General features: G+C 42.3%; 1 protein-coding gene across 3 annotated transcripts in view; it reads left to right on the top strand.

The window, feature by feature from the left end:
* Positions 1–26,160, top strand: part of USP6NL (USP6 N-terminal like) — a 155,128-nt gene extending 128,968 nt beyond the window's left edge. For all 3 annotated transcript variants that reach the window (XM_082449713.1, XM_082449715.1, XM_082449714.1), the window contains 7 exons: positions 886–980; positions 1,638–1,703; positions 1,796–1,895; positions 4,412–4,564; positions 13,521–16,129; positions 16,497–16,797; positions 18,062–26,160. In XM_082449713.1, the coding sequence (XP_082305839.1) occupies positions 886–980; positions 1,638–1,703; positions 1,796–1,895; positions 4,412–4,564; positions 13,521–14,935 (1,829 nt within the window). In that variant the 3' untranslated portion in view covers positions 14,936–16,129; positions 16,497–16,797; positions 18,062–26,160. The remainder of the gene's footprint in view (positions 1–885; positions 981–1,637; positions 1,704–1,795; positions 1,896–4,411; positions 4,565–13,520; positions 16,130–16,496; positions 16,798–18,061) is intronic.
* Positions 26,161–26,821: the final 661 nt, after the last annotated feature.

The following is a 26,821-nucleotide window of genomic DNA, read 5'->3' as shown; positions in this document are numbered from 1 at the left end:
AACATTCAGAAGTTCATATGCCTCGTGAACATAGGCAAGAAGGGTATATATAACACACAATATTTCTCCTGGATTCTTTTAAAAACATAGAACATTTATTAACGTCTTTCGAAGTTAAATAGGACCCAGGTTGGAAAACGCTATTGTGGATAAATCATAAATTCATTGTGTATGCGTCCTTTTTAACAGATTATATAGAATATCTGAAAGGAAATTTTTGAATGAAAATAGATGTAAAGTTCCATGACTTAAATACACAAAATTAATACTAACTTCCCATTTACAGTTACTTCTTAGAAATCTTATAGATTATATTGTATAATCAGTTGGGATAGAATATATTAACATCGATCATATAGTGCCCGTATGTTTTAGCTGATGTTAAGTATCACTTATAGAAAGGATTAAAAAGTGATAATAACCTTGGCATGGTACTGGAGTAAGCCTGAAAAGGGTAATAAAATGTTTGTTATGTAATGTATTAATGGTAAAACAAAATAAGTAATCAAGATTAGAATAACTTATAAAAATGTGTACGTATAAGACATGACCCAGTACTTCAAGAGAACAGATAATCTTGATAAATGGCTTCAGTTTCCATTTTTTCTTAGTTTCCCTTTTAATTCAGAAATATTCTGTCCTCTTTTATACTTTTACAAGGATATAGAAGATCCTTAGCAAACACATACTAGACTGTTAGTTTCATTAACCAAAGCTTATTCACAATTGTTTCCTTGGAGGGGAGGAAAAATATTTGGGTGACTACTGGATTCGTTGTTCTTGTTGTTGTTGACAGTTAAAAGATGAAAGAGATATGTTGCACTTTAAAATAGAGATTTCTGTTGGTATTGTTTATGAAGTATTGTTTTTATGTTTATATTCTAGGATTTTTTGTCCATGGTTTTCCCAAACTCTTGAGGTTTCAAGAACATCATGAAAAAATACTGAATAAATTTTTGTCCAAGCTTAAGCAGCACTTGGTAGGTAGATGTGACATTGACTTACACCCACCTACACCAAGAATAAAGCTAGAAGACTTGAGTGCAGCCGTTGGTCCCAATTACCCTATTGATTTATAGTCTTGTCCATGTCATTTACTGAGCAGTTGTAATTCCCAGTTGTTCAAAGGACGTTAGATTTGTGAAATTTAGTACGGATGAACTATCACAGCCCTAACTCATAGAATCAAACTTTGAAGCTGATATATACAAACAATATAGTTTTTAAGGATGTGTGATTTCTCAGTGATTTGGGAGGTTTTTTAATCGCACTAAAATATTTTAAGAGTCATACAAACTCATCCTCAGTGAACCATATACATGCTGTCCTGTAAAACACAGTAATTTAGTAAAGCAAGGATACGTCCCTTTAGAATATATTGAAGAGAAGCAAAGTGTTGTATTACAATCCTATCTTATGAAGGGTTTATTCTCAGGGTGATTTCCAAAAGTAAAATTGAGGGAGAAGAGGGAGTCAGAAGAGAAGAAGTGGAACTACTCCAGCACGAAAGAGATTTGTAATGAATGGTTTTGTTTAGCTGTGACAGCTACCTCCAAAAACCTGCCTAACTTTTAGTATTATATTGTCATATTTTGTGTGCTGCAATCCAGAAGTTGTGAAGTCTTTGTTTTTTCCAGGATTCTCAAGAAATCTACACAAGTTTTTACACAATGAAATGGTTTTTTCAATGTTTCCTTGATCGGGTGAGTATTTATTTACAAAGCCCAATCATAAAATTACAAATACCAGCCAAGGGCAAACTGTTAATCTTATTTCTGTTTTGTTTTAATTGTAGACTCCCTTTACACTAAACCTCAGAATATGGGACATCTATATCTTTGAAGGAGAACGAATTCTTACTGCTATGTCTTACACAATCTTAAAATTACACAGAAGTAAGAAAACGTTTAATTATAAAGATTTCACAAAAATCTAGCCTTGTTTTAACTTTGATTTCTCATTACCCACCCAAATTCAAATTCATTTTCTTTTAGTAATGAGTTTTAAAAATTCTTGGAAATCAGTGAAATTATCTTCAGTTGGCACTTTACTTTCACTGGTTCTTCCTCATGACCAGAAGCTTACTACATTGGAAAAGGTCTTTGATTCTTTTCTCTATGTCATTTTCATCTTCACACTTCAGTAGAATGCAGTGTATATGTTTCACTAATAATAATATTCCTGTTAGTTATTTGTTTCCACGGGGGATCCCTTATTTCTTTTCATTGGTCTGAATCTCAGGTTTGTAGTAGGAAAAGGGAGAGACCAAAGAAGCCAGGCCCCTTAGTTAAAAGGGCTAGTGAGGACATTTTCCTTTACTGTGTCCTTCACCCAGGAGAAAAGCACCCAGCCCCACGCCGTAGACCAGAGATGGGGAACCTCCAGCTCATCTCCCTGTTTGGCTGCTTTGCGGCCTCTGAAGCAAGTACAGTCCATGTCCACAGTTGCCCAAATGTAACACAAGGCTTTTAAAAGCCTTCAGTTGCAGTATTTCAAGGGCTCTGTAAATTTGATATGCTGTGCCTTAAGTCAAGGAATTCCTTAAGTCAAGGAATGAGAGTTTCTCTTTATGAATATGAAGAACCTTATTCGTCTTAAAGTCTCAACCCAACCTTAAAACTTTGGTGACTCTTCTTGTAACAATGCAGAGAAGAGAGTCACTGGAATGTTTGGAACCTCACACAACACTTCCAGCCTAGGGCACAGCCTAGGTTCACGTTCGTTGTATACTCTGCATCTTATCTTGTTCTTGAATGATCATCTCTTTAGTTGCCCCCATAACTTATAAGCTAATTGAGTGCTTGGGGTCATGTTTTATAGTTTTTCTCCCTGCTGTGCTTGGCTTTGTTCTAAGAATGTGTTAGGTACTTTGATATGAGATTGCTTGATTGCTTACTTGAAAAGCGTGGCCTTCAGGAGCACCAGATTATCCAAATTCTAGGTTGGAATGAAACTTTAAAATCACGACTGTATAGTTTACACTGAAAGAAGAGGATTCAGAAGTGTTGTGGTCCATTTCCCTCCCTCCCCAACACGCAAACCACAGCACCCAGATGAAACAATTTGGCAATGAATTATCTCCCAAGACTCACGGTCTGTCATTATAACCACAGGAAATCAATCAATCAGTCTCTCCTCTCACCCCCTTTACTTCTTTTCTCTCTTTCTGGATTATGAACTGACAAAAATGTAGAGCAAAAGTATACTCTTAGTATACTAAACATCATTAGTTTAGTTTACATTAGTTAGTTTAAACATTATTAGTTTAATGTTCCCTAAGCAGTGAGAAAGTAAAAACATGATGTTATATTTCCCTGTAGCTCTCTTCCTCCTCTTAAATTATGTTTTACTTCAGACTCTTGCTTAATTTTGACAAGTAAAAAGTTTCTCCACCTTTTGTAAATAAACTTTAAGCATAACAGTTAGTTTATATCCTACCATGTCATTAGATTAAATAAGCTGTGGAAAACCGTTGTCTGCTGCTGTGTATTTTTTCTCGTTAGGAAGACACAGCTCAAGGACTTAACATGAAGTTCCTTCACCATATAAACCTTCAAAAACTGTCTGGGCCAATAGTTAGCTGAAGCTCGTAAGATTTTTTTCTTGTTTTTTTCCCTGATGGCCTTACCAATATTTAGAGACATTGTTACTAAAAAAAAAAAAAAAAATCACACAGTGATTTTAAACAGTAAAAAAAAATTAGAAGCAACCTAAATGCCCAATATTAGAAGACCAATTAAGTATAGAGCGTACAATACAATGGACGCTTATATAGTTAATGATGGTGGTATAAAATCATGTTTGTTGAAGTGAGAGGTATCAGTGATGTACGCCATCGAGTGGGGGAAAAACAAGGAGGTGAATAACATGGAGAGTATCATTTATTTTTGTAAATTGATACACATGTACACACATCTGCTTGTAGGTCGTTGGCTAGTGGATCTTAGCTGATTTTTACTTTCTGCTTTGTATCTGTAATTTGAATTTTTTCATAAGTAGAAATACAAATAAAATTAATAATCCAGATTTTTGAGAAATTCTGAGACAGTTAAAATACAGACCTAGAAGTGGATGTGCCTATAGTAGTTGGAGCTCCGTGTCAGTGAAACAGAAAACGCACATGTCATCCTGGGTGGCTCTGGGGGAATATTAATACCCAGGTCCGGTTATTCTTACACCAACGAGAAGGTATTTAGCAGCATTCGCCTCTCCCCAAGCCCCCAGGGGTACCTGCTTTTCTCTGTGACTGCTTTAATATCAGCAAAGATGTTCATCTTACTCAGTTTCGGTGAAATTCACAAGGCCATGTATAAATTGTGCGCTGTGCCCTTTTAAAAACGTACATCAGAATAGAATACATTATATTCTCAACCTAAAGTAGCTGTTGTTTACCTTTTTCATCCTTTCTCAGAACATCTTATGAAATTGTCTATGGAAGAACTTGTGGAATTTCTTCAGGAGACCTTGGCAAAGGATTTTTTCTTTGAAGACGACTTTGTAATAGAGCAGCTCCAGATTTCTATGGTGGAACTAAAGCGGGCAAAGTTAGACCTTCCAGAACCTGGTAAGGAAATAGCCAGACTCTTTATGTGTAACTTACAATTAAGATTGGAAGACACGGTGCAGTTAACATGGGCCATTTCTGTTTGAAAACATCAGCATACTTGTGATGACATCATGTAAACCAGATTTCTTAAAATCTTTGATTTTAAGAAAAATCAAATAAACATATTAATTAAATCTGCCTCTCCTAATAGAGTCCCTACTTAAATTTAGGAAGTTTGATATACAAATAATGTTATTTCAACAGAAGTGACCATGGTGCTTTAAGCTACCATAACAATAAGTGCTTTTTACTTTCGTCATCTCATTTTGTGGAACCATACGCAGTAACAGAGCAAGTAAAAAGTCCCATTTTCTAGAAGAGGAAACTGATACTAAAATGCTAACTCTGAAGCTGCAAAAGCTGCAGACACAGCATTACTGCTGCCACTGGAGTCCGAGTTTCCTGACTGCTGATGCAGGGCTCTTGGCAGTATGTTGCAGTATAAATAATATATTTTATTCACTTATTTCAAAACATCTTCCAGTACCACCTGTTAGGTTTTCTGCTAGGTGCTCTGTTGGGGATTTAACTGAAAAGAAAGACGTGCTTCTTGCTCTCAGGGTGCACAGAGGAGAGACAGAATTTACACAATAATAGAGTGTGAATAGGGTCATAATAGAGCTAGAAACAGGATAAATGGGGGAAGATGGATGGAGGGTGGTACCGGGTGAGTGGAAGAGAAAAAAAGAAAATGTGGAGAGAGCACAGTAGAAAGAAGTTTTAAGAACACACCTTTGCTAAAAACCAAGATGCTCTGCTTTTAGTTATTTAATTGCAAGGGGTCTAATCCGTGTTCTCCGAGGTTTGTTCTGGGTCTTCAGAATTCACTAGAAAACAAGCCGTCACAGCAATAATGGAGTGGGGGCCTGGGCCCTGTGAGACCATCACCTCTGCTCCAGAAGGTCACCCATCTCTCGTGCAGTGTAATGATGTCCCTTTTCTACTAATTCTTTCCTGTAGCAGGGAATGCATTTGGAAGAGCAGTTACTAACTATATTCTTGCTATTTCAACATTTATTTTTAAAGGTCTTGCCTACTTTTAAAAAGAGTTTAAGACAAGTTTTAGTAAAAGACACATAAAGAAAAAAATATATGTATATAATAGAACTATTTAAACAGAATAAAATGTCAAAACCTGTGTAATGGAATGGGATGATTTAGCATGTAACTGGCAGCTAGTATGTATTGAATGCTTGCTCTCTGCCACATACCACACGCACTGTCTCATTTAATCCTTAAAATAACTAAGAAAAAGTACTCGTCCTCATTTTACACATGAGGAAACCTGGTAGCAGTCGTTTGTAAGATCTTTTGCTAGGAAACGGTAGAAAGGGGACGGAGAGTAGGGTGGGGATAAGAGGAGAGGGGTGGATAAATAACAGCGGGAACACTGGTTGACGTTGCTCTGCTCATGCTGGCGGTTAAGGGGGAACGTGGTGAGGGGGCTCCGCACCCCCGGGGCCTCTGACCTGGTCCACCCTGCTGAGTGCACACGGCTTGGCTTAAGCCTTGTCTCCTTCCTGAAGACTCGGCCAGTCCCCTGCCTCCCCAAAACCGCAGAGTTTGGTCACCGGTATTTTGTGCTGGAACCGTGCGTGCCCCGTGTGTGCATCTGTCCCCACACTCGCTGGGTGTCACCCCCGTGTCAGTTAGTTTGATGTCTGCGCTAGACAGTAAGCTCCTGGAGGGCCGTGACCGTGTCTTCGTGTCGCCAACGCCTAGGGCAGTGCCTGGCATAGAGTAGGCATTCAATCGATACTTTTTAATGAACAAATGAAGCTATAGTGTATTTTTTAGGATATAAAAACCTATCGTCTACAGAAGGTTAGCGGGAGGCAGTTTTTGGAGGTGATGGAACCTTTCTGTGTCTTGATTGCACACACAGACAAGTCAGTTTAGTTATGTGTTCTGTCTCACTTTTTGAGGGTTTGAGTGCGTTTTCACTTCTATTTGTTTGTATAGTGGAAACTGATGTTACACATGCACAGCAGTTTGTACTGTATTTGTGACTTGAAACCCTAGGAAACACACAGTACAGGTTTTAAAAATTAAGTTATTTCACAAAGATCTGTTGAATTTATGTGGCATTAAAATAGGTTTATAAAAATAAATGTGTTTAAATAATTGTGTCCTTTCAGCTTCCCTTATCTTTCAAGTTTAATCTGCTAGAAAGTCCAGCCTATGAGCCTAACTACAATAATTTTTTTGGATTTTTTAAAACTATCCTAGCTATAATTTTGAAAGCATACTGTATTTCTTTTGATCACCTTGTTGAAAGCTGTAATAGTGTTTGAATTGTATATTCTTCTGGCTGATAGTACATTAAACAGAAATGAAACTGCTCGATTTTTCAGATATAAATTTGAAATCAGTAATTTTGTGACAATATTTGAAACCTCAAATGGACTTAATATTTAATCTGGGAAAAGGAATAAGATGATTCTGTCCTAGAAGAATTTTCCTGACAGTGGCCCCCACCATTTCTCACTGAAAACTGTTAGAACAGTCAGAGTACATATATTCTGTTGTTGAAATTTAAAAGTAGAAAGTTGCTCACAGGGAAGAGCATTGAGAGCACTTTCCTGTAATTACGTGCCTCTCCTTGGGCGCAGGAAGCTGCTCATGTCTTCAGAGGCAGTCTGTGAGACTTGTAGTTGCGTGCAGTGTCCACTGGGTGGTGACAGAGACCTGAGTAAGATCAGAGATGGACCAGCCCGAAGGGACTTGAGACTCTTTCCGTATTTCTTTAGGGATGCTTAGGAGTATTCTTTTTGGTGGCTTTTTGTTTTTCAAGGAAAAAAGTTATTTAAGAAAAAATAATAAGCATCTTTGCGTTTATTCTGAAATATATCAAGCTATAGTTCCTTTTTTTTTTTTTTGAGCAGAGTAGTCTAATTGTTGGCACTGGCATAAAAATACTCACCATTCACATAATGGAACGCTAGTGAAAAATATCATTTAAACTCCTGGTTTTCAGGGGAAGAAGAGAAGAACACAATTTTAGGCAGGGAGCTAGAGTGGGGTGAGCAAAGACAATGTTATTTCTACCGAAAAGAAGTCCAGAATGAAAGTGTGGATAATAAATATTAGTACTTATTGCCTGTTTATAGCCATCTGTTTTGACATCAGTTATGCTTGAATCTTTTAGTTACACTCAGTTGCTTAGGGGTGAAAGGAGATACTTAAACCAAACAAAGACCAAGTATAGCGGTGTGTGTTTTGGGGGGCAGGTAGTTCGAGTAGGTTAAGGTGAATCTATGAAGAGATTGTACAAGAATGTTTAATGCTTATTTGGATCTACTTTTGTGGGAAAGGGCAGAGGATATTTATTAGCATATGAAGATATGACGATGGCATACGTATTTCTTGGAGGGTCTGCCTAGTATAGCTTCAGCTCAGGGAAAGTTGAATAACTAATCTTCACAGAAGAATCGCCTTACAACGAGGTCGGGTAGATTTTTCTTCTTGATTTTGTACTTACACACAGAGGTCAGCTCCCCCAGGCACAGGGCCCTTGGGTTTTGGTGCTGCGGTTGCCGAGACTCGGCCTTGCTCAGTTTTTGAGAAACAGGAGCAGGTCCCCGCTCAGACGCGCAGGCCCCAGCGGCCTCCGGGGGGGGCAGTGCTGCACCGTGGGCCTCCCCGGCCCTGCTGCCCTCCACGCTCCTTCCTTCTGTCTCCCGTCCTCTCCCTCCCCTCCTCCTCCCCCCCCCCTCTCTTTTCCCCTCTGGTCCCTCCTTCCCACCCCCTTCTCACTCCTTCTCTTGAGAGACAGCCCTTCCCACGGTCACAGTGGCCCTGAGGACCCTTAGAGTCGCCAACAGCAAGTGCCCATTTGCTCGCTCCTGAATCGCTGGGGAGCTGCGCTGTTCGGAGGGGTTGGGTCACTTACAGGAATAAACTGGGCGTGGCAGAGTCCGTGTGTCATCAGTCAGCAACTGCTGGTGGCCCTAGCCTGCTCCCTGGTCCCAGGTCACTGTGGGCAGTAGGTGTAGCCCAGCACTGTTCCCGGCACTGTGGCCCGGCCCTGGCACCGGGGAATAAGCTTACCCTTACCAAGCAGGGCCTCCTAGCCTAACTTGCATTACTGTCCGTAAAATTGGGAGGAATTAGGTTTCTTAAGCACTTCCATTTTAGAAGGCTCCTCCTTATATCCTTGTCTACTGCCTTTTTCAAATTACTTTCTTTTCTTCCATGCTTATTGATAATCTTTATGGGGGCAAAGAGGCCATATCCTCTAAATGTCTTTGTACAGTAGAGGTATTCACCATGCACCTCTTACAGAATCCTAGTTCCTAGTGAGAGACTGACATTCAGGAATTAATGAGACACAATGTCCTATTGTCTGCATTGGATTTTTTTTTTTTCTCCAAACCCTGCTATATCTAGTTTCATAGCTACGTAGATCTTGGGTATTTATAACCGTTATGTTTTGGTACTATTTGAATGGTATGTTGTTACTCTAATTCAGATTACTTACGTATGAATGAGTGGACATTTTGTCAAAACCTTACTTGTAATTCTGTTAATATTTTAGATGCTATAGGAAGGTCTGCAAAATAAGTAGGACTGCACTTTACGCAGGTTATCTTCTGCTAAGGTGAAAGGGAAATGTATTGTGGGCTACCATGAAAGAACTTTAAGAAGCTACTTTTTTGATATTTTAGAACAGTCACAGATTTTTTTTTTTTTCCCGGTGTGGATTTTGGCCTCTTGACCATTCAGTAAATGGAACATGCTAAAATTTTCTTTTAATTCTAATATAATGTGTAGATGCATAGAATATTAATGTCTCTTCCTTAGAGAAATTTGTGTATTGACTTGAATATAAAGTAGTGTTAAGTGTAAGGTGAGTACTTTTCTTACCCTTTATATTGAAAAATTAAAACTCCCTTGTATGGATGACACGTACCTTTCCATTTTGTTTCAGGCATGAAATTACCACCTCAGTCCATTGCTTCCTTCTCACTTTTTTATTCCTTCTCCTGAGAAATAACATGCCTTATTTTTGTAATCCTGCCTTTTACCCTGTGTCCTATTAGTCTTTACTGATATGGGCCTTTTATGTATCCAAAGGATTTCAGGATGGAAATCTATGGACTTTAGAATACAGGAACAGGACGTGATGTTCAGTTTTCTCCCCTAGTACCTCTTCCCCCTCACGTTCTCCCTCCTACCACCACTGTAAAGTGTTCTTAAAAAATTTCTTCCATTGCATCAGTCCCTTATTAAACCCCACTGTACTGCGTTTCAGTTAGTCCAAACCCAGAATATTGCTTAAATTCTGGGTACCACACTTACGAAGATGCCCTTTCATCTTTATCAGCATCAGTAAGTAGCTAGAGCTGAATGTCTACGTTTCCATAGGAAGTCGCAAGAATCTGTGAAGTAACGGAACTTGAGTTACCCCTGTGGGTCTGTTACTGCCTGTGTCCACCCTCCACGTTTATTGTGTTCAGTTGTCTTTTTGACCTGGTTTTGTAAAATAAATTTTAATTACCGTAGTTGGTTTCACTACATTGTTGACATTGAAAATGTTCTAGAACCATAAAAGCAGATGATCATAAATAATGAAATATGTGACTTTTTACTAACAGGAAAAGCAATCCATAAAATTTGTGTTTAGTAAAGCAAATCAGTTTTGAGGTTTAGGATGTAGACCGAAGGGTAGTGTCTTAGTCTGTGAGTGCTGCTATAACAAAAGCACCACAGACAGTGGCTTAAACAACAGAATTGATTTTCTCATGATTCTGGAGGCTGGAAGTCCAAGATCAAGGTGTGTGCAGGGTTGGTTTCTTCTCCGCTTGGCTTTAGGTGCTACCTTCTCACTGTGTCTTCACGTGGTCCTCCCTCTGTGTGTGTCTGTGTCCACATCACCTCTTCTTATACGGTCACCTGTCATCTTGGATGAGAGGCCCACTCCGCTGACCTCATTTAACCTTAGTCCCCTCTGTAAAGGCCTTATCTCCAAATGCAGTCACCTTCTGAGGTTCGGGGGGTTAGGGCTTCAACATAGGAATTCTGAGGGGACACAATTCAGCCCATAACAAGGAGGTGTTTCTTAGACATAGACCTTGCTGAAGAAGAGAAAAAGCAAACGTCTGTTCTCTGGTGACTCGCCCCCTGCTCCGGTGCCCCGTCCACCTCAGAGGACGCAGGGCGTGTGGCTCTGTCCCAGGGCTACACGTGCCAGGCCCTGCCCAGCACGTCACTCACATTAATCAGGTACCGGCCTGTCCTTCCCTCTTCAGTGTCACCCCCTCTGGTGCGTTTGGGCAGGCGTGACAGCAGAAGGAGGTGGGTTGTCCCGTGCGGGGTCCAGGGCCCCCTGTCTGACCACGGCCTCTCCAGCTGGGCATTCCTCCTGCTCTGCCAAGGCCACTCCTCACCCCACTGTCGACCACAACTCAGAGGGACCCGTGGCTGCAGCCCCCGCAGTGCGGGGGGAGGGAAACCCGGGAGACCCCACCTCCCTTGGTGGCCCCGTCCGTCACTCCACTGTGGAGAGGGTGGGAGCACCAATCCCATCACGAGGCTGCACCCTGTGACCTGATTACCTCCCGAACCCCGTCTCCAAACACCGTGACGTGGAGGTGACGCAGGGGAGTTGCAACATGGATTTTAGGGGGACACAGACCTTCAAACCATAGCAGATAGCTAACCCTCGAGAAACCTAATTTCCAGCGACTGTTTTCGTGACTTGTGAATTGATAAAGACTGAAACCCCAGCGCAGGGTCTGGGCGGAGAGAAGCAGGTGAGGCTTGCGCTGATCGACGGTGTTCTAGGGAGAAGGCGTGCAACCTGCAGCAGCCGGGCAGCTTGAAATCTGTTCTTTTTTTTGTTTGTTTTTTTTAATACCGCTGTGGAGAATTTTTAGAAACATGTAGAATGATTTCATGGGAAGTAGAGTGTTGGCGGCTCTCTGCAGGCTGCCGGGAGCCGTCGCGTGGCGGGGAAGTGGGGCGGCTTCGAGGGCTCAGCGTGAGGGTCTCTGCAGCTGAGCCTGTCTGTCCCTGTAACCGTGTGTCTTGCAGGCATGAATCAGCCACTCTCTCCGGGAGCCACTGTTTTCCTTTTCTTTTTAATGGTCGTGTTTTCCATCAGGTTTCCTACACACCAGCCTGAAAAGGCTGATGTTATTCTCTGATGGAATATCAATGAGCCATTAAATCGGCCAGTCCGATTACTGTGTTGTGTGCTTAGAGAGTTGTCAGAGTGGAGGCGAAAAGAAAATTCCTGCATTCGGTTTTCCTATCATGTCTTCCCAATAATTTGTGTTTGTTGGGGTTATTTTCCTACAGGAAAGAAGGAATTCATATGTTTACTTGGGACTAAATGGATAACTACTTGTAGAGCTGATAAAAGCTTTCGGGGGACACCAGATAGATTTTAATTTTATTTTTATTGTTCGTTTTTAACCCGATAGGCTGAATGACTATTTGTGAATATTCTGGACTAGGGCTGCATTTGAATCAACTTTCTCACCTCAATTCCAGATATTTCATATGAGGCTAGTCAGGCTGAACTGGAATGCTCCAGCCTATTTTACGTGCAACATTCATAAACAAAACTTTTCTCAACGACAAGCATTTTCAGGTTTGGGTTATCACTTAAAATAGTCTGTCCATATATCATAAAATGTCTTTATTAGAGAAAGATGCAAGAGCCATGTTGATTATGCCAAGACCACTGAATCAGAAAAGCATGAAGTATCTTTAGCTCAATAATTCTGATTCTGGTAGCTTAACTATTTAAAGGATATCGCATTGCCATCATTCTCTGCTCCCTCCCCTCCCAAAGAAAAGCTCATTGAATTATTTTAACATCTTAAAGAAAATTATGGTATGGTATGTGGGTAAATAATACAATTATCATCACCTAGACCGTAAGCTACATAAAAACGAGGCGGCGTCCGCCTGCTCACAGCTGGTGGACTCATGGCTTTCCTCAGGAAACATTTGTTAGGTGGGAGGGTGGCGGAGCATTTGAAGAGTGCAATGACTTATTTTTAAGTGAGAATATGTGGTTTTGTAGTAATAGAAGACATAAAAAACATACGTCTTAAACCTTGGAATTTTTACAAGCGGAGTCTGTTGGTTTTTTCAGGATGGTATTCAGTGGAGCCCATATTGTGGTGGATCACTTTAAACAACTGTTTACAAAATGCCCAAGTTATTGCACGTTCCTTTAATTCCTCATTAGTTTTCCCATGTTAGTTATTTAAAATGTAAACCCAAAAGTATCTAATATGATTTTCTCTTTCTTTATTATTCTTTCTCCCTTTTTTTTGCATTTAAAGTAGGACCCTCTTAGAGTAGTAATTTGGAAATAGAGAGTGCTGTTTCTTTGTATACGGTGGAAGGTACTTGAGAGAATAATAATAAGCTATTTGGGGATAACTTGGAGACCACAGTTGGTCATCAGTTGACTTTTAAACTTGGCAGACCTGCTTGAGGTTGATAGGAACCGTTTTACTGAGATTCCAAAACCGTTATAGTTGAGGTATGCTTAAGTGGAAGGAATGTAATGGTGAGACACTGAGCTACTGACCTGCAGGATTGTTTTAAGAATAGAAATGAAAATATCAGCTTCTCATTCTTGAAAAAGCAGGTAACTATCTTAACAAAATATAAGAATCATATGTTACACAATTGTATGATCCTTACTCATAAGGTTATAAAATCTTCCCATATGCACATTGCGTAATAAGACTTTGAGTTTTGGTATGCCTTAGTATCAATCTCTGTAAAAAATGCTTCTCTTAAGCCACTAAAATTCTGTGTGTCTGTGTACGTATAAGCATGTGCTTGAGTGCACACATGAAAAGTAAGCAGTTATTCATGATGTAGTTCTTATATTTGATACCATTTATTCATGCACTTATGTCACTTATGAATTGATCTTTCCCTGTAGGTAAAGAGGATGAATTTCCAAAGAAACCTTTGGGACAACTTCCCCCTGAATCTCAATCAGCTGGCGTCAGTCACCTGAGCAACGGACAGAGGAGTGTGGGCAGGTCAAGTCCGCATCCGGAAGGCAGGAGAGAGAGCGGCTCGTCCCCTTACAAAGCCCACGAGCATTCCCCTCCCCGTCAAAGTAGAACAGGTACCCCCGAGAGGGCGCGGCAGCTGCGGCGGAAGTCAGTGGACGAGGAGAGTAAAAAGCTTAAAGACGAGGTGGATTTTCAAAGGAGACTTCCATCGGGTCCACAGGACAATTCCAGGCAGTATAACCATGCCGCCGCTAACCAGAATAGCAACGCCACTTCACACGTCAAGAAGGAGTTTGTGCCCAAATGGAATAAGCCGTCAGATATCTCAGCTATTGAGAAAACCGCCAAGTATGCCATTGAAGGGCGAAGTCGGGCCTCACACCCCACGCTGAGAGTCGCCGTCCCCGGTTCCGCTGATGCGCGGCCCCCCAGCGTCAGGCAGAAGGTGAAGGTGCTGGATGCGGACGAAGGGAAGCGTGGCTCCACCGCCTCACAGTACGACAACGTACCTGGGGACGGCGCCAGCGCGGCCCTGGAGCAGGCGCTGGAGAGGGCGCGCTCCCAGAGCCCCCGGGTCGCGGCCTACGCTCACAGCCCACGGAGGCACGCTGAGCCCAGCTCCAGTCCCTCCGGAGCCCCGAACGCGTTTACTTTCAAAATACAGCCTCCGGGTTACGCAAAATATCCATCCCAGTCAGACGGGGAGGATCGAGGGGCAGCGCATCCCCCGTCTTACAGTGAGCCCCCCACTTACCAGGGCAGTTCTCCGAAACGCATCCCTGCTGCTAACAGCAGCTTTATGTCTCCACCGTTTCCCCACGGGACGCCAGGGAATCCTTCCCGGAGACCTTACGGTTCTACTCTTTCGACTGATGTTTCTCCAGAGAAATCTTACAGCCGCCCAGCTCCTCTGGTCCAGCCGTCCAGTCGAATAGAAGTTCTCCCTGTTGATATTGGTGCTGGGGGATATTCGGGCAATTCAGGGTCACCAAAGAATGGGAAATTCCTCCTTCCTCCAGTGGATTGTTTGCCAGATAACGGAAAATGGTCAGAAGTTGGTTACGCATTGAGACCGGAGATGCACGGACCGTCGTGGACTCGTGATGCCAACCGTAGCCACTTAAGCAGTTCACCCAAATACCCCACCTTTCAACACGTTCCCTATCAGGACCACACCCTCCCTGCAGTTTCAGTAGATAGTCCGGTGCGGTATCGAACTTCCCCAGCTCTGGAAGATGCCAATTCATCTGGGTATCAGTATTCAGGGCCCTCGCCTCCAGTATATCACTACAGGAATCGGGATGGACTTTGTATCCAGGAATCAGTATTGCTGTGAGAATTGATCTGTACTTGCTGCAGACGAGAGAATAGAAACCATATGAAACCTACATTGCTATGTTGATGATTGCCAAAGCAGTATTTTATACAGTTGTGAACAACTTGCACAATTCTCGTGTATGTCAGTAATAAGAGTATACGGAAGTGATTTCATCCCCACCTAGATGCTGCTTAAGATGAGCTTTTAACTTGCATCATCACTGAACCTGTTAAAAAGAATTTAACCTGGAAACATAGCAATAGTATTTAGGGATGCACGCATGGTTTCATTTATATCTTTCTCCAAAATCTGAATATTTGTACTCTGTTAGCCCATTCTATTTTGAGTAATGATACAAAGCACTGAAAAACTGTAGAATAGATATTTTTAAGGCTATGTGTAGTGTACGTGTCTTTCAATAGATACTATATGCATCTACGCATACACGTTTGAACACAGAACTAAAGAAATGTTTAAAAAAAACAACAACAACTACTTTTCATCTAGATCCATGGAATAATTTCTTCTTCTTCTTTTCCCTACCTTGTCTTTTGGTCAAGTTTTTTTTTCCCCCCCTTATATTTTTAACCCAGGTCCTAAACCGACTTGAGGGTTTGCCCTGGCTTAATTCAGCATCTCACGGAATGCTCAGCTTTCTCATTCAATTGCTCATTCAGTTTTCAATCTGAAAATTAAAGACATTGGAGAGAAAGGCTAACCACTTAATGGTGCTTAAAATCGGGGCAGTTTAATTTTATGACCAAAGGTGCAGCGCGCAATGTATCCGTGTTCACTGAGAGATCAGCTTTCGTGCGTCTGTGCCCTTTTTTCTGGTCTGACCCTCGCAAAGCTCAGGGCAGAGTGTTCCTTGCCAGATGCCCAGGAAGTGTGCACACAGCCCTCCGGCGGATGCCAGCAGGAGAAGCTGCAAGTTACTGATCATCAAGCACTCACACGGGGCAGCAGAACAGATTCCTTTACACTCATTTGAAAGCAAGATTAACAATATGGTTACTTCTTACTTCTGCCCCTTAAATTACTGTGGAGTCTCCCCGCAAAGGGCCCCGGGGTGGCATTCACATGATCTTTTCCTGGCCCTCTTCTTTAAAGAATGTAGTCAGTGAATATTGCTGCTCATAGGCCATTAAATTATATCTGTGTAAAATTGTAAAAAATGATCCTAATTATTACTAGGAACCTCAGATTTTGGTGGTTTTTCTTTTTTCTTTTTTTTTCTTTTTTTTTAAATCTGAGAATCGGGTCCCAGACTTAATTAGTATGTTGCAGAGCAGTTTTAAATGTATTTATTTATTTACTTTTGGCAGTGTTGGGTCTTCGTTTCTGTGCGAGGGCTTTCTATAGTTGCGGCAAGTGGGGGCCACTCCTCATCGCGGTGCGCGGGCCCCCCACCATCGCGGCCTCGCTTGTTGCGGAGCACAGGCTCCAGACGCGCAGGCTCAGTAATCGTGGCTCACGGGCCCAGCTGCTCCGCGGCATGTGGGATCTTCCCAGACCAGGGCTCGAACCCGTGTCCCCTGCATTGGCAGGCGGATTCTCAACCACTGCGCCACCAGGGAAGCCCCCTTTCTTTTTTTTAAATAGCGTGACTTTCATACTTTCAAAAATCTTTTTTTTTGTTGTTTGTTTCAGTGAAAAATTCAGGTTCATGGTAACAAATCAGCAATGTCTTTCAAAATCTTCTGTTACACTACAATGACCAAAACACTGACCAAGTTTTGGGCACTCCAAGAAAGTATGCCTTTGGGTTTCACTGGAGAGCTTGTTTTCAACATTACTTTGATCCTATTTGAACAACAGGGAATAGAAAACCTAACATTGATGGTTCTTCTTGTTGCAAGTTGGGACTTTAAGCTTTCAAGGTACAGAAGTATGTCTTTTAAAATGAGAGTAACATTTGTTTAGCTAGTGAATGTGACAATATTTTTTATGTATATAATGAGTCTAATATAATTTTAATCAACTTGGTAATGATGTTATTAAATGGCAAAACAAATGCAGTGTATTAGCAGCCAAACACTGCATGGAAACTCCGATCTACCAGGCTCCTGGTTCAGATCATGTAGAAGCTTAGAAATAAATGTATATAAAATTGTAGCTGGGGATGTGAATTCCAATTTTAAACCATGATTCTGTGACTTGTAATAAACCAAGCTGTACAATTTAGTTTATGATAGCATCAGAGCTGTTCCAAAATATATATATATATATCAACAGTGGTACATACTGTAGATTTATATATATAAATATATATATATATATATGCAAAAAATATATGCACACACACTATTTTCTTATGTCACCTATGACTTTTTTATCTGTATACTTTTTTTGATGTGATTGTTTTTAACATGCTAAATAAGTATATTTTGTTTTGTGTCTTTTATGTGCTTTTTTCAGATGGCATCTCTGATTTTTCTAAAGCTAGTTCCTTTCTAACTGAGTAGATACTGCGTAGCGTTTGCCTACATGACTTTATATGTATCACAGTTCTATGTTATGTGTTTTACTAATTTCCAGTAGTTCTGTATTTAGAACCGTATCACCTGCCCTTTATTTGATTTAATCAGCCATTGTTAATAGTGATAAGGTATTATTTTCAGTCTTCCCCCGTTATAAAATGTAGATCTGTTAGTTTTTCAAGTAGGAAAATTTAATTCAGTCATTTTGCCACCATACAGTTTTACTCTTTCAAATTTATCTTTTAATAAAAGATAAATAGTGAAATAATGATAAAAGATGAAATAACATTCATAAAGTAGGCTAAGTATATTTATAAAAAACATTTGGTGAGGATCTTCATGGTGTGGAGACTGATTTTGCTTTAACTGCATGTACATGAGGTAACTATTTTGCCACTATTAAGTCTTTTCTTCATAGCAGTTTTGCCTAACACAGTAAGCACTTTGATATAGTTTTTATTTTTTTAATATTTAGTTTGAAAAGTTAAAGAAACTTAGACCCAGTGTCTCAAAGGGTTTTAAAACTTCGACTCTTTCAGGTGCTTATGTTGCTTACAGGATTTTTAAAATAGCTTTGAGAGCTGGGGGATAGCCATAGCTGTCAAATCAGACACCCTGGTATTGCAGGGGAGGAAAAAAAATTCTTCTTCCTTCTGCCCTCTAGGTTCTCCATCCAGGCCCTGTAGATTGGACTGACAAAGGACAGACTAACGGGAGAAAAGCAACTGGAAGGTCATTAACACGTGCGTTCTGCATTCATGCGGTATCCGGTGATCAGTCACTCAAAGGGAGGGTTAGCTTGGGGTCTCTCCACCCAACTTAGTCAAGGCAGGGGTGAGGGTGGTAAGGGGGAGAAAGGGCACTTATGGAAAAGCAGGTGACTTTCTGGAAAATAAATGGGCCTTAAGAGAGCAGATGGGAGAGACATGATTGTCTGTGATGGGGTCTGGTGGGGCACCAGAAGAGGAGGTTATAGAGTTGCCCCAGGAGGGGATTTAGGAGAGTTGCGTTCTTTGGGGGTGCGGGGGGAGGGGGCGGTGGCGCTCTGCTTTTAGGCAGATAAGGGATTTCAGGAACTCAAATGCTTCAGCTCAAAAATCGTTTTTATTGCCCAGTGGCATATTTTGGGGTAACAGAACACGATCCCCTTCACTGTCAATGACAGAATGTTTCTCAAAAGAAGGAAGAGAGATTCAGGTAATGGGGCATTTCCGGAGAAGAAAAATGGTTGTTTACAGGATGTGATGTGATTGTTTGAACTTTTTTTCATTTTAAGAAGATTCTTATACTAAATTTATGTCATACTCAGTGTCACTTTAACATGGAGTTTTATATTTGTTGTCATTTCAGATCTCTCCCTCAGGGCTCGTTATACTCTAAGCACAAAAATGACGCCTGGTCAGTACTTTGCTAAGATCCCTTTTCTTTTCATTTTCATGATTAGAGAAAAGCATTCCATCTCCACAAATAGGGATTTATTCACAGAGGATCTACAGCTTAATCTTCTGGAAATATTACTACTTCTCAGTTATCTTTTATTTATTTATTTTTTAGCATCTTTATTGGAGTATAATTGTTTTACAGTGGTGTGTTAGTTTCTGCTTTATAACAAAGTGAATCAGCTATACATACACATACATCCCCATATCCCCTCCCTCTTGCGTCTCCCTCCCACCCTCCCTATCCCATCCCTCTAGGTGGTCACAAAGCACCGAGCTGATCTCCCTGTGCTATGCGCTGCTTCCCACCAGCTATCTATTTTACATTTGGTAGTATATGTAAGTCCATGCCACTCTCTCTCACTTCGTCCCAGCTCAGTTATCTTTTAGATTCACACCTTTCTTGTAGTATGCACTTGATTGTGGGTTAATTAAGACTATGGTTTTGGCAGTCTGTTTCTTTGTTTTAATTGTCCTTTAATGGATTTTAAATTTCATTTCTAATATTGATATTAACACTTATTGACCAGATGGTTTTAATAAGTCAAACCTTACTTTTATAATGACCTAAGGTATTGAGAATAGGAAGAAAGGATTCCATTTAACATTTATGTATGAATTGTACTTTCAGAAGGATTTTCAGTTTCCATAAATCTAAGCATAATTGCCACCATTTTATCAATAAGGACCCTGAAAAATAGAGGAACAAGTATTAGATTTCATAGGAGTGGATCTTGACCCCTGCTGCTCATTAGAACTGGAGAAATTTTTTTAAAAAATTGATTGTATATTACCACTGTGGGCTGTCTCAGAAATTCTTAACAGATCAGTTTCAGAGCTTAGAAACTCTGATTTCAGGTAAGTTAAGAAAATTTCCACTGGAAAGACTAACATTACCAGCCATCCCTGTAAATGCTCATGAACTACTGGCAGTTGTGGAAAGTAGCAGTGGCTTCAGCTGAAGGTGGCCTGACCCTGTACTTTCTCTCATTACGTCTTACAGTAGTTCTTCCAAATAGGTAGAGCCTTACGAGGATTTCCATTTTCCTGGACAACCTCTGTCACTTTCCTTAAGTGACAGGCTAAAAAGAGGCTTAAGCTGTCAGGAAGCCCAAGTGCGTTTTCCCCATGTGAGAAGCTGAGAAGATGCTGCATAGCCTGGTCGTCCACTTGACTGCTCAGCATTTTATTGAGCACCTACAGTGTACTAGTTGCCTTGGGATTGTGCTAGGTTCACGCTTCAAGATAGGAGGCACATTTTGTAATCTGTGTCTCAATTCAGTGTTGGGGGCGGGACGTGCACAGGTGACTATTATGGGCACAGAAAGGCCCAGCTCAAGAGGGTGGGGGAGGGCCTGTGTGGAGGATTCTCAGAGTAAATGGACTAAAGGGAGGGGAAGGGGGCGTTTGTACAGAGGGGATGGGACGAGCAACCGCGTGGTGCGTGTGGGGAAGTTTCTCGCTTTGGTGTGCGTGTGGGATGGGGTGGGAGGGTCCGCAGAGACCGGGTTCTGGAGGGCCTTTTGTGGCCTGTGGAGGCGGATGCAGGGGCGCAGGCCTGGGGGAAGTTAGGACAGTTGCAGCAGGTGTTCTGTCTACAAGGTGGTCCAGAGCTCAACGCCAGGGAAGAAGTTATGAAGAAAAGGTGATGAACTTGAGAACTGTTTACTAAGTAAAATTGGCAAAACTTGATAATTGGTTGAGTGTAACCACAATAATTAAGAAAAATAGCTAACATTACTGAATGCTTGCTGTGCATCTGGTGCTGTGCCAAGCGTTTTACCTGTATTAACTCACTTAATTCTCAGAATAACTCTCTGAAGTGTGTACGACCCTAATTCCCAGTTTACAGATGAGAAAACTAAGGCACGAAGAGTTGAAGTAACTTACCCCAGGTGACACAGCTGGTAGGTAAGAGAGCCCGGACTTGAATCTGAATCTAGGGCCTGTGCTTCCCTCCCCACTCCAGACAGTTTTAAGGAGGTATAACTTACCTACCATAAAATTCACCCATTTTAGTGTACACGTCAGTGATTTTTTAGTAAGTTTACAGACTTGTGCAACCATCACAACAAACCAATTTTAGAACATTTCCATCATCTCAAAAAGATCTCTTGTCCCCATTTGCAATATCCATTCCCACCCCCAGCCTCAGGCAACCACTAATCCACCTTCTATCTCTTTGATTTTCCTTTTCAGGACATTTCGTATAAATGGAATCAGATAATATGTGAGATTTTTGCATCTGGCTTCTTTTGTACTTAGCATAATGTTTTTGAGGTTCATCCATGTGTAGCATGTATCAGTAACTACTTTCTTTTTTATTGCTGAATAGTATTTTGTTGTATGGCTATATCACATTTTGTTTATCCAGTCACCAGTTGATAGACATTTGGATTGTTTTCACATGCTGCTGTGACCATTTGTGTACAAGTATTTATGTGGCCTTGTTTTCACTTCCCTTGGGTATGTATTTAGCAGTGCTATTGCTGGTTTTTATGATAAGCTTGTGTTTAACTTTTTAAGCAACTCCCACACTCTTCCAAAGTGTCTGTACCATTTATGTTCCCACCAGCAATGTTTGAGGGTTCTGATTTCTCCACATCCTCACCAATACTTGTTGTTTTATATTTTTTGGTTATAGCCGTTCTAGTGGGTGTGAAGTGATATCTCATTGTGGCTTTGATTTGCATTTCTCGAATGGCTAAATGATGTTGAGCATCTTTTCATCTTTTTATGAATCATTCATGTATATTCTTTGGTGAAATGTCTATTCAGATCTTTTGCTTACTTGTTTAATTGGGTTTTATTTTTGAAAAGTAAGTGTTCTTAAACTACTCTGGATACAAGTCCTTTGTAAGACATATTTGCAAATATTTTCTCCCAGTCTGTGACATGTCTTTTCAGTTTCTTAATGGTGTCTTTAGAAGTGTGAATGTTTTTAATTTTAATGAAGTTCAGTTTATTGGTTTTTTCTTTATGGATCATGCTTTTAGTATTGTATCACTCTGCCTAACCCAAGGTCACAAATGATTTTCTCCTATGTTTTATTTCAGAAGTTTTATAGTTTTAGCTCTTACACTTAGGTCTGTGAGCTGTGTTGAATTATTACTGTATAAGGTGTGAGGTAAGGATCTAAGTTTATGTGGGTATTCAGTGGTCTCAGCACCATGTGTTTAAAAGACCGCTTTCCCCAACTGAATTGCCTTGGTACCTCTAACAAAAATCAATTGACCATATATATAAATATTTATTTTAAGTTTTGAAATCAGGAAGTGTACATCCTCCAACTTTGTTCTTTTTCAAGTTGTTTTGGCTATTTGGGGTCTTTTGCATTTCTATATAAATTTTAGGATTAGCTCGTTAGTTTCTGCAAAAAACAAAACAACAACCTGTTGAATCTATAGATCAACTTGGGAATCTTAAAATGTTGGGTCTTTCTATCCATAAACATAGAGTATTTCTTTTGATCTTTAATTTTGATTTTTAATTTATTTTTCATTTGGTTTTTAATTTATTTTTCATTCATTTTGATCTTTAATTTCTCTCAGCAAGGTTTTGTAACTTTAGTCTTACACTTCTTTTGTTAAAGGTATTCCTAAGTGTTTTATTTTTCTTGCTCTTGTGAACAGAATTGTGTTCTTGAGAGCCTGTGTGCTTACACATCATTCTGTACTGTTGAGGGGAGAGGAGGCTCAAGGTTGATTCCTACAGTTCCCAGGTTGGGCGGCGGGGTGGATAGTGGGGTCACAATCTGATGAAAAGAATTCAGGAGAAGGAGCAGCTGTAGGCTTGGTGAGGAAATGGCTTCTGTTTTGACGTGTAGAATCTGAGGAATAGGGGATGGACAGATCGTGCCGTCTGATGGGCAGCTGGGAATTCCAGAGAGATTTGGACTTGCCGGCATGTAAGGATCAAGTCATAGGAGAGCACCTGCCTCGGGAAAAGATGAGCTGAGGATGGGAGAGCTGGCGGGGGGTGGAGGGGTGTCACTGACAGTTAAGAGGTGCCCCAGGGAAGGAGGTGTGAAGGACTCAGAGGGACAGTCCTGGACTGGTTCCTCAGTACCCACGTGCCTGGTGATTGAAGATGGAGCTTTGGAGTCAGACTGACTCGAGTTTGAAGTCGACATCCACGGAGGCCACTGTTGTCGATTCTGGGAAATCGTGAAGTAGCAGGATGACAGCATCCATGTCCTCGGGGACCTGATGTGATCCATTTCCTCCTCTGTAGTATGGACAGTGTAGCGCTTATTTCATGGAGTTGTGAGGATTAAATGAGTTGACTTGTGCAAAGTGTCCAGCGTAGCGTCGTCACGCGGTAGTAATGTGGAATGTTACCTGTCGTCACACCACCCCACAGAGCTGGGCGTTAGAGACCAGGAGGGTGTGGACCCTGACTTCATGGAGCGGAGAGTCTCGTGAGCAGCACAGAGACACACACGACATGACACGACACGTGGGGGCAGGGATGGCACAGGGTGCTGGGAGAGGAGGGGCCCTGGCTAGGGGGGCAGGGGTCCCAGGAAGGAGGAAACGGTCGGCGGCTTAAGTGCAGCAGAAAGGCCCATTGCCTTGACTGAAGAAACGATTGGGGTTTGAAAGTTTGGGGGTTGGTGCCGTCATCTGCTGTCTCTTCTAGAGCCATGGCCAGGTTGGCACCCATGGGCGGTGATGCCGGTCTCTCCAGAGAAGGGTGGGTGGAGGGAGGGTCTGGGAGGGGTGGATTTACATGGGGAAAATAATGCCAGTTAGAGGGTAGTTCTGACCATTCAAACACTCAAGTACCTCTACCAGCCAGCCTGTGGTTTTATTCCAGTTTGTTACTTTCTGTATTCATGGGGATTAAAACACCAATGATTAACCTTCCTGTAGTTCAGACTTTCCACTTTAATTTGGAGGAAAACCAGCATAATCTGAAGATAAAGGAGGCTGCATCAAGAAAACTCTCATATCCCGCCCAGGAACATCCTTGACTTTGGGGAGCACTTCTTTGAGTTTTGCTGCCATGTGTAGTGCACTAAGGAGGTGTGATCTAGAAGTTGCCATGTGCGGACAATGGAAAGGCTCACTGCTCTGAAAGCTAAATACAAATCAGCGATAAACTGTAGCTCCCAGAAAGCCCAGCCTTGAATGCGGCCGTCAGCTCTGCCAAGATCCCTGGTGTGGCTCCAGGCAGGTCACCGGGCCTCCATAGGCCTGGGTTCTCTGATCTGCAAACTCTGGAGGTCGGAAGGAGAGTTTGAAAAGGGCTCTGCCTCAAACTCTAAGGGGAGGGTGCCCCGACCCCAGGCCTCTTTGTCTGCTTTGTGCAGGTACCATGTCGGGTGCTGGGGAAACAGTGGTGAGCAGAGACCAGATGGTCCCTGGCATCATGGAGTGGACGGTCGTGTGGGGAAGGCTGGCATTAATTCTTTGTTACCAGCACCAATGAAGACCCACGTGTGTGGCAGAGACCAGGAGGGAGGAGGACCCAGTGCGCTCGGGCCCCTGTGATAACGACAAGCACGAAGGTGATGCTCGTGAGAAATGATGCGGCTTGAATTGTACGGGCAGCGAAGTCAGTGCGGTAATGGGCCGAGGAAACCGGCTCACGGCCGTGGGAGATGAGGGGCCGTCGGAGCAGAGGACGCAGAGTAGCAAATATGGCACAAATAGTTCAAGTTGCTAATGTGAAGGCAGTTGTACATTATCAACCACGTCTGTACCCACGAATAATACCATTCGCAGGACCACCTTTGGAAAGGCGGATGACGATGGCCCTGGCCGTCTGCAGTTTGCTGGAGTAGACTGGAGGCCGTCACACCTGCGCTGCAGTCTGAGCTTGCCGCTTGTCGGCAGCTGAGCTTGGGCAAGTCACGTTCCTGTTCTGGGCTTCACTTTCTCAGCTCTAAAACGTGAGTGTTCGAGCTAGACAGGGTGGTGGAGATGACCTCGGACAGCGGGTCTCAACCAGGGCTGTGAACGAGCGCCACTCAAGAAGCTGCCAGAAATACTGATGCTCAGGCCCCCCCAGACCAATAAGTCAGAATCTCCCTGGCTGGGGCCTAGGAATTAGGATTTTTTTTAAAAATTAAACACACAGTCCAATATTTCATGATTCTATAACCTGTTCCTCAGAACTGAACCATGTGATGCAATTGTATAGGAATAAACTGCAAGAAGCCAGAGCCTTGGGCTTGAAACCTTTGTTGAGAAGCCATGAATGACCTGCCTTTCTTAACAAAGTGTTTTGACCATGAAGAAAGGAGACATCCCTCCCTCTCCACCTCTATGTCTTTATTGTTCTAGCTCCCATGTCATTCTTCTGTTACTATCCAGAAACACCTTAAAATCATGTGAGGGCATTTCTATCTAGAGGGTTTGAATGGTGTGTGGAAAGAACTCGGGCTTGCCGCAGACTTGGAGATGAGTCTTAGCTTTTCCACTAACCCTGCTGGACCTCAGCCTCTTGAGTAAAACAGAAAATGAGGCCTTCCCTGCAGGGTGGCTCTGAAGATGTACTGAGGTAATGTACGTGTGATACAGTGCCTGGGACAGAGATGCTCCATAAATGTTAAATGATGAATAGAAATGTTTGCATTGGGAAAGGGCTAATATCATTTATATTTAAAGGGCTTGTTTTTCCCCTTGAGACGTGTGAAGTACCCCCAGGTGGAATATGGGCAAAGCATAGTAAAAGAAAATGTACAGATAAGTACAAAGCGATTAAACATATTCTCCATCTCCATTAATTAGAGAAACTGAAATTGAAGCAATGATTGACAAACAGTTGGCCAAAAGGATGTCTGTGCCCTGCTAGTGGGAGGAAAATGCATCCCAAATGTGCCACTTCCCATGCTGTGTTCTCCATCCAGCAACACCACTTCCAAGAGCAGAAATACATGTGCATGTAAAAGGATGTTTGTTTCACCATTGTTTGTAATAAAGAAGAACTGGAAATATCCTGAATGTCCATCAACAGAGGATAGGTTAAATTAGGGTGTAACCATATAAAAGAACACTAACACTGTTCACCCTTTAAAAATCCGGAGATGGGGGCTTCCCTGGTGGCGCCGTGGTTGAGAATCTGCCTGCCAATGCAGGGGACACGGGTTCGAGCTCTGGTCTGGGAAGATCCCACATGCCACAGAGCAACTGGATCCGTGAGCCACAGCTACTGAGCCTGCGCATCTGGAGCCTGTGCTCCGCAACAAGAGAGGCCGCGATGGTGAGAGGCCTGCGCACCGCGATGAAGAGTGGTCCCCACTTGCCGCAACTAGAGAAAGCCCTCGCACAGAAACGAAGACCCAACACAGCCAAAAATAAAAATAAATAAATAAAAATACAGAGATGGCCTGATATGTACTGACATGGGAAGATGTCTGATTTATTGCTCAGTGAACAGTGCTACAAACAGCATTCACATAGCCCTTGGTAGACTTTCCAGCTTCTGCCTCCGTGTCAGGCCAGCCTTGAAGCAGACGGCATTGTGGTGTTGAAGGTCGTGCGTCGGGTGGGGTCGGGGGTCACTCACCGTAGGTTTGGGAGGGCCAGGGAAGTTCTATGTACACGAGCTTCGAAGCCTTGAGGACAGACTCTGAAGAAGGTTTTAGAACTGATGGGCAGGCACCCGGGACGTAAGAATGAGCCACGTTGAAGTAAGACAGGGTGATGAGGAGGGGTAAAGACCCCTAAAGACGGGGGGATGTCCCAGGTCGGTAGGGATAAGAGGTGAGAGGGAGGCCGGGCGGATACCTCCCACTTGGGTCACCGTTTAAAGGCTTTAACCAAGAATGAGACTGACAGGGCTTGCCATGGAACTCGGCAAGTACGCATCCTCCGTGGAGAGGCCCTCAAACTGCCATGCCCTCCCCTAAACAGTCCTGCTTCCCTTCCTGTTCTTTCAGCAGAAGAAGAAGGGGCAGGAAATCAGAGAGGTCCCTGGGGCAGCTCTGAAAAGCAGCAGGTGGTCACGGGCCAGGAGCCCCGAGCCCAGAGCACTGC

This window comes from Balaenoptera physalus (genome assembly GCF_965194825.1).
Source record: "Balaenoptera physalus genome assembly, chromosome: 2".
NCBI lineage: Eukaryota > Metazoa > Chordata > Mammalia > Artiodactyla > Balaenopteridae > Balaenoptera > Balaenoptera physalus.
Note: the sequence above shows the minus strand (reverse complement) of the source record. Positions and strands in the feature narration are given on the sequence as shown.